General features: G+C 42.4%; 1 protein-coding gene across 1 annotated transcript in view; it reads left to right on the forward strand.

The window, feature by feature from the left end:
- Positions 1-7,541, forward strand: part of HKDC1 (hexokinase domain containing 1) — a 33,200-nt gene extending 25,659 nt beyond the window's left edge. The window contains exons 15-17 of the mRNA XM_074232425.1: positions 89-244; positions 5,291-5,524; positions 6,664-7,541. Coding sequence (XP_074088526.1) covers positions 89-244; positions 5,291-5,524; positions 6,664-6,808 — 535 coding nt within the window. The 3' untranslated portion in view covers positions 6,809-7,541. The remainder of the gene's footprint in view (positions 1-88; positions 245-5,290; positions 5,525-6,663) is intronic.
- Positions 7,542-8,035: the final 494 nt, after the last annotated feature.

An 8,035-nucleotide genomic window follows, 5' to 3' on the forward strand; every position in this document is an offset into this window, starting at 1 on the left:
CAGTTTAATGACTTGCTCAGTCATATTACTTTTCATCATTATTTGGTTAATGTGACCCCTACTCCCCATTTATTCTTGCATGAAAAAGGTATGAGAAGATGACCAGTGGCATGTATCTTGGGGAGATTGTGAGGCAGATTTTGATCGACCTAACCAAGCACGGACTCTTGTTTCGAGGGAAGATTTCAGAACGGCTCAGGACCAGAGGCATATTTGAAACCAAGTTCCTGTCTCAGATTGAAAGGTAATGACTCTGCCTGTGTATCTTCCTTCCAGGTACATGCACGTATGGATCTTTCTGGGCTGTAGAGTGGGGCTGTGGTGAAGCGGGGTGAGAGATCAAGGAGTTGTACCCCAGGGTTTAGCATTGAAAGAGTTGACCCAGGGTTCTTTATAAACTACCTCTCCTCTAGTTGTCTCTGATGGACTTTTTAAAAATGATTAACACTCATGATAAAAATAACATATGGTTCTTTATAGACTCATTGATTACATGATCCAAGATTCAGGGCTAACTGGAAACTTTAGAGGTCATAGAGCCTAACCTCCTCTTTTACAGATGAAGAAAATGAGTCACAGAGAGGTTCAGTGACTTGTCTAAGGTTATACTGTATATACCTAAGTGTCTGAGGCAAGATTTGAACCCAGACTCAAAATCCAGCACTATATCAACCATGAGAATGGTTTAATCAAATTGTTTTCCAGATACTAATTTAATTTAGTTTCCCTAAATGATGGGGTGAGAGTGACAATAAGAAACTGGGGAGTACAGGGGGTAGGGAAGACCTTGATGGAACCCTAGGAAAAAGCCCTTGAGGAGGGCTGCCAGGAGGCAGCAAGGGGATCCTGGACACGTAAGGTTTGAGGAGAGGCAGGATGTGAAAGAGGGACACCAGAATATCAATATAGCTAACATTTATAGAGAATCAACAGTTGATAAAGGTCTGACAAAGGTTCTCTCATTCAGCCTTGTAAGGTAGACTCTGGAAATAATGACCTTATTCAAAGTATGGTGTTTTGGAAGGAGTCTTGGACTTTACACTTGAAGATCTGGGTTCAAATTCCAGTCATGCTTGGTCAAGTCCATCTAGGCCAAGGACGAGGATGAGGACTGAACTTGTGATTTAATAGGTTTAAGGAATCCCAGGGGAAATAAGCCTTTCCTGGACCTCGCTTTCCTCATCTGTCAATGAAAAGAGTTGAACTAGATGGTTTCTTTGTAAGACCTCAGGACTTAGAGCAAGGAATGACCCTGTGAGATCATCTAGTTCAATCCCTTTGTTTTACAGAATGGGAAACTGAGTCTTCAGAGTAGGACATAATATGTCCAAGTAATAACTCTGGCTCTGCTTGGGTATTCTGTGACCCTTGAAGGCTTGTTGGGGGCAAGGAAGCCACCAATGACTTTCAAGTGCTGCTGGGATGGTCTAATTTCATACTCTGCTAGACCTGGGGTCTCAACCGGGGAGAGATTCCATTCCTCTCATAGAGTTCACAACCCATTGGTCTCAGCTCTTGCTCATGGCTTCCCCTAAATTCTACATAAGAGATCTTCCCCCCAAGCTAGGGGGGTTGTTCACTCATCTATTTGATTGCAGCACCAACAACACCAACAGTCTTTTCAGGCTGATGCCGGAGGTGACATCTGTTTTAGAGATGTGTGGGAGGCATGTCTAATGGGAAGGAAGGCTGCTCTCAGTCATGTTTGACTTCTAAGATCCCTGCCATGAAAGGAAAAAAAGGAAGGAAGCTACCTCCCTCCCAGCTCTGCTGAAGAGATTGGAGGCATTAAGTCATCAGAATGAGACTAATCTTGAATGGAGAGATCCGAAGCTGAAATTTTGACCTTGCTACTTGGTCCTTTGAACTGTTATCTTGTCTCAGGGGCTTAGTTTGTTCATATATAAAAAATAAAGGGGTTTGAGTGGAAGGCCTCAAGGGGCCTTCCTACTTGATATCATAAGAAGAGTGCTAGTCTTTGAAGCAGGAAGATCTGAGTTCAAACCCAACTGTATGACCCTAGGCTGGTCACTTAACTTCTGCCTCAGTTTCCTCATCTTTAAAATGGTAATTAAAAATAGCACCTGCCTCCTAGGGTTATTGAGAATCAAATAAGTTACAAAACTTTTAAACACCATACAAATGCTGTTATTATTATTATTATTACCAGTAAATTTCAGAAAATATTGTCCAACGTGACCTTCTTCTAACATCTTCCCTGTTCCTCAAATATCACCCTGTTTAGAGTATAGTAACACAATTAAATTCAAAAGACATTCACTCAGCATTTATTCTGTGGGCACTGACATAGTTGCGGGTACACAGAAGGAAAAAAATGACCCAGTCCTTTCCCTTTAGGAGATAGCTTAGTGGCAAGAGAGATAGGTGTGGGATCGGGGGAAACTGGGTTCAAATCCCATTTGTGACAATCCCTGAAGGGTGGCTTCTATAATTTCCTCATTGGAAGGATGTAGATGAGTAGATGAGCCTGAGGAGTGGTCAGATGGCCAAGAGGAGGACCAGGAAAGGATGATGACATCAAAGTCAAGGGAGGCGTAAGCAGCCCAGAGAGGAATGGGTGACATTATCAGAATAATATCAGAGATGTTGGGAACTAAGAAGAAAATCTTTGGTCTATCCACCTTCTGGGGTTGTTGTGAGCACCCAATGAAGGCATCTATGTCTGGTGCCACAGAAAAGTCAGCTCCTCATTATGTACAGGACTGCCAGAAGGCTTATGACACATAAATATAATCCAGAAGTGAGAATCATTATAATTCCTAGCATTGATCCAAAACTTTAAGGTTTGCAAAGCACTTTATAAAGAGTATCTTAGGGGTGGCTAGGGGGCGCAGTGGCTAGAGCACCAGCCCTGCAGTCAGGAGGACCTGAGTTCAAATCCGGCCTCAGACACTTAATAATTACCTAGCTGTGTGGCCTTGGGCAAGCCACTTAACTCCATTTGCCTTGCAAAAACCTAAAAAAAAAAAAAAGTAAAAGAGTATCTTATTTGATCCTGGAAGGAGAGTGTTGCTATGATCTCCATTTTACAGATTAGGAAACTGAGGCAGACAGTGGTTAAGGGACTTGTCCAGGGTCACACAGCTAGTAAACATCTGGGGTTGGATTTTAAGTCTGTTCGTGATGACTCAAGACTCAACACACTGTGTACTGTGGTGCCATCTGGCGGCCTCCAAGGAGAGTCCAGTCATGATATCCTCAGTGAACTTGAGGAAAGGTTTCATAAGAGTTGACAACTGAACTAACCATGGGTCTTAAAATAAGATGGATTTATTTATATAATGTATTTAAGCATATAGTATATTAAAGGGTATGGACAGTTTGGAAGGAAATGCCTTCTGGGCACATGAGGAAGTGGGAGATGGCATTTGAAGCTAAGGAGCCAATGAGTAGTCTAGCTAGAATATGAGAAGGAGGAAGTGACCCATAGCTGAGACAGTGGTGGAAGACTTTAAATGACTCTGAAGATTTGGTTCTTTATTCCATTAGCAATAGGGGATCAACAGGGAAGGTATATGAGTAAGAAAATGTCAGGGTCAGACCTGTGTCTTAGGAAGAATACTTGGACAGATGAATTGGAAAAGGGAGAGATGAGATGGAGAGATCAATTAGAAGCCTTTAAAATGAAGACCTGAATGAGAGTGATGCTGGTATGAGTGGAGAGAAAGTGATAGATGCTGACATAGAAGGAGGGGTTCAGTAGACCTCTACTATTAAGTTTGAATCTCAATAGCCACAGGAATGGCAGTGCCCTTAATAACAGATAGAAAAGTTGGAAGTGGTAGGTTTAATAGGAGAAGATAAATTGAGTCTGACATGCTCCTAGGAGCCCATTCCCAGCACTTGGAGAAGTTAACTTGGAACTGGGCTGAAAACAAAGATTGGGAGTCATTGAACGGTGAAACCCTGGGGAGCAGAGGAGATAACCAAAAGGCAGGGTATAAGAGCACAGGACCTAGAACAGTGCCTTGAGGGACTCCCAATGTCTTTGGAGGATGAGCCTGAGAAGGAGTGGTCAGATGGCTAAGAGGAAGACCAGGAGAAAATGATGTCATCCAAGTCAAGGGAGGAGTGAGCATCCAGGAGAGGAGTGACATTACCGTAGATTAAGGATGTTGAAAACTGAGAAGCTGTCATCTGAATGAATAATTCAGAAGTCAGTAGTGGCCTTTGACATAGTAGTTTCATTCCAGGGGGAGCCAGACTTCAGATCTTAAGGGAATGAGAAGTGGGTGGGAGAGAAGGCAATGGTGGCAGTGGGAACCAGCTATAAAATAACTGAATTAGAGGGAGTCAGGGCTCTCCTGTTTTTCTTCTCTGAATCTAATTCAGATGGCAGCCTGGGTCTAGAGGGCAACTCATAGCCATGACTGGAAATTTCTCTCTGTGAACTTGGAGGTAATTGTCTCATGTTCCTGTTGGATGTGATTCATCTACTCACTCAACAATCAATCTGCTGAAATCCTGTGCTAGGTTCTGTCTGGAATACAAAGATGTAAGAAGCACTCTCTCTGCCTTAAAAGGAGTTTGGAGTTGGAGATATGAGATGAGAGAGCTCAATCCTGGAAAAGAACTCCAGGCCAAGTCAGCTTCCTTGGTTTTGATTATCATTTCTAGGCTGATGATTCTCAAATCTCCCTTTTCTGCCCCAGCTCTCCGCTGACCCCCAATCTCACACCTCAGCCTCTCTTTCAGAAATTTTGAACTAGATTCCAGTAGACATCTTGAAGTCAATATGTCCAAAATGGAGCTCATTTTCTTTCCCCCAACCAGACTACCTTATCATGGGGACCTAGGATCATCTAGGGGTCTCCGGTTCTGTATAACTTTTGGCAAGGGACTTGAGGACATATGTCATTAAAAGGGACCAACTCCATAGGAATGGGTTCAGCTCCATCTGTGAATCTTATACAGAGGAAAGGAATAGTCTAAACAAGGTGGGTACCATCACTGAAGGATGGTGAACAGGGGCAGAGCTTCCACTTGCCCTGGGTCTTGGAAGCTTCTGATTCTTCCTGGAAATGGTTAGAATATTTGGTCTAAGGGCAGCTAGGTGGTACCTAGGCACCAGTCCTGGAGTCCGGAGGACCTGAATTCAAATCTGGCCTCAGACACTTAATAATTGTGTGACCTTGGGCAAGTCACTTATCCCCATTGCCTTAAACAAAAAAAAAGTATTGATTTCTGCCCAGATCTTAGACTCAGAGTAGGAGGACTCCTCAGGTGCCTTTTTGATCAGATTCTTTTCCCCGGCTGTGACCTGTTATAGTGACGGGCTGGCCCTCCTCCAGGTGCGGAGAATCCTGCAGCAGCTGGGCCTGGACAGTACCTGTGAAGACAGTATTGTTGTGAAGGAGGTATGTGGGGCTGTCTCCAGGAGAGCAGCCCAGCTCTGTGGGGCGGGCTTGGCTGCCATTGTGGAGAAGAGACGGGAGGACCGGAACCTTGAGCATCTCAAAATCACTGTTGGCGTGGATGGGACACTCTACAAACTGCACCCTCAGTAAGTATCTGATCATATATATATACACATATAAAATATATTAAATAATGCTAATGATGAGGGGAAGCTAGGTGGTGTAGTGGGTAGAATGCGGGCCTAAAAGTCAGGAAGACTCATCTTCCTGATTCAAATCTGATCTCAGACCCTTACTAGCTATGTGACTCTGGACAAGTCATTTAACTCTGTTGGCCTTAGTTTCTTCATCTGTAAAATGAGGTGGAGAAGGAAATGGCAAATCACTCCAGTATCTCTGCCCAAATAGGGTCATGGAGAGTCAGACACAATTGAAAATTAACAGAACAATAAATAACATTTCATAATCTTGTTCTAGATATTTAAAATGCTAAATTATTGCGATGCGATTTTTGTTTTTCCTGTCCAAATTGTCGAAGGAGAATTGGTTGCACACTCTGGTGGCTTAAGGAGAGTGCAAGTTATCTCTACCATCACCTCTTCCCTTCTCTCTAGCATAGGGGCAAGTGCCTCAGACAACTCTCTAAATCTAAATCTAAGTTATACAAAGTTCCCCATAGGCATTGTTGAAAGGAGGCTCCACAATTGGACTTTCCATCAACTTTGAAATAATAGATCTAAACCAAATGAAAAATAGAACCTCATTTTAGACCTGGTGAGATTGTGCATGTTTGTTTTCCCGGGACTAGCTTACGTAAGTTCAGAGACCCTCACTACCGGGTTGGTTAAAGAGTGATGAATTTTTCAGCCACGACCATTTTCAGAAATTGCTTATTTTTGTTATTTCTATTATATTGCCATCTTTCATCTGCACAACACTTTAATGTTTGCAAAGTTCCTTAAACATATTCTTTCATTTGATCCTCACAACAATCTTGTGGAATTGTTGCTAATATTAGTCTAATTTGACAAATGGGTAAACTGAGCCTGAGAAAGGTGAGGACATTTGCACAGCAGTTGCAATGACCCGATATCTTTGAATCTGAGGCTTTGACTCCGATATCCAGAAAAGGCTAAGTTAAGTGAATTCACTGATCTTTCTGATCCTCAAAGAGAGGCAGGTCCTGGGGACAAGCTGCTGGTACTTAGTTTACAAACCAGTTTGAGTAAGAAAGAAAAGACTTCTATCTGGCTCTTATGTTTTCTCCCTCTGTAATTTTCCGTAGCTTTTCTCGGATCTTGCGGGAAACCGTCAAAGAGCTGGCCCCTCAGTGTGATGTGATGTTCTTGCTGTCTGAAGATGGGAGTGGAAAGGGGGCTGCCCTGATCACAGCTGTGGCCAAGAGATTGAATCTGAAAAAGGACAACTGAGAACTGGGAGGAGCAGCATCTCAGGGGCAGCTTAGGTCCTTTGTCAACCTCTTTCCCTTGGAAAAAAGTGGAGTCTTAGACCCAGTGGGTCTAAACTGCTCTTCTTGGCCAGTAGAGGTGGCCCAGAGACCTGGGCAACTTGTCTTGGTCTTGGCAAGATACAAAGAGAAATCTATGAAGTGATAAGGCTTAGTGGGGCAAGGGGGTAGGGAACCAGCATCAGTTCTCTGTGGGACACCCTGACCAGAGCATTCTTGGGGTGAGGTATTGCCTAATTTAGTAGATGCCGAAAACCCTGGTAGGTCTTCCACAATTTAGAGCCAACAGCGCTTAAGGCTGCTATAAACAGAAGAAATTAGATTATTCGTGTCTCATTCCAGGCAAATAAAGACTGATTATAGCTCTGTCCAAGTTTCATCTCCCACAAACAACCCTTTGCCACAAACCACCTCAGAAATTTCTTTCAGTGAGTAATCTCTTCAGTCCAGCCCCTAAATCCTGAAACAGCTTCCTGTAGATGTGAACTTAATCCCTGAATGACTTGAAATTTATGATAAAAGTCCTCACGGGAATGATGAGGAACTCCTTCCTTGCCCCAAGATTCTAGGATAGCAACAGTAAATTTTGCCCCCCAGGTAGTGAAAGAATCGAATATTTCAAAAACTTTTTTATTTTTGTTACTGTGACCTGGGCAAAACTCAACAGATTGGAACATTTCTATACACAAATAATAGAGAGAATTGTTTATGAAACTATTGCTCCTATTGTATACAGTTTGGTTTTTAAAAAGCAAACAATAAATTTAACATGTTAGTTTCAAAGATGTCCTAATTATGTCTTCCTCTGAACTTCCCTTTGATTACATTTTAAAATGTTCTATCAATGCTTTTCTTTCTTTTGTCAGTAGAATCACTAGTCCCCTCTGACACACACACACACACACACACACACACAATTTTAAAAAAATCTTCCTATATAACAAACATTTATAGTCAAGCAAAACCAATTTCTTCATTAGTCATGTCCAAAATTATATGTCACATTCTGTATTCTGAGTCCTTCACCTGTCTTTTAGGAAATGGAACATGCTTCATTATTGATCCTTTGGAGTGGTGACTGGTTATGTCATTGATTGGAGTTCTCAAATCTTTCAAAGGTGGTTTTCTTGTATAAATTATTCATTGTACAAATCATTTTCCTGGTTCTGCTCACTTCACTCTGCACCAG

Source organism: Macrotis lagotis, chromosome 4, assembly GCF_037893015.1.
Source record: "Macrotis lagotis isolate mMagLag1 chromosome 4, bilby.v1.9.chrom.fasta, whole genome shotgun sequence".
In the NCBI taxonomy this organism is placed as follows: domain Eukaryota; kingdom Metazoa; phylum Chordata; class Mammalia; order Peramelemorphia; family Peramelidae; genus Macrotis; species Macrotis lagotis.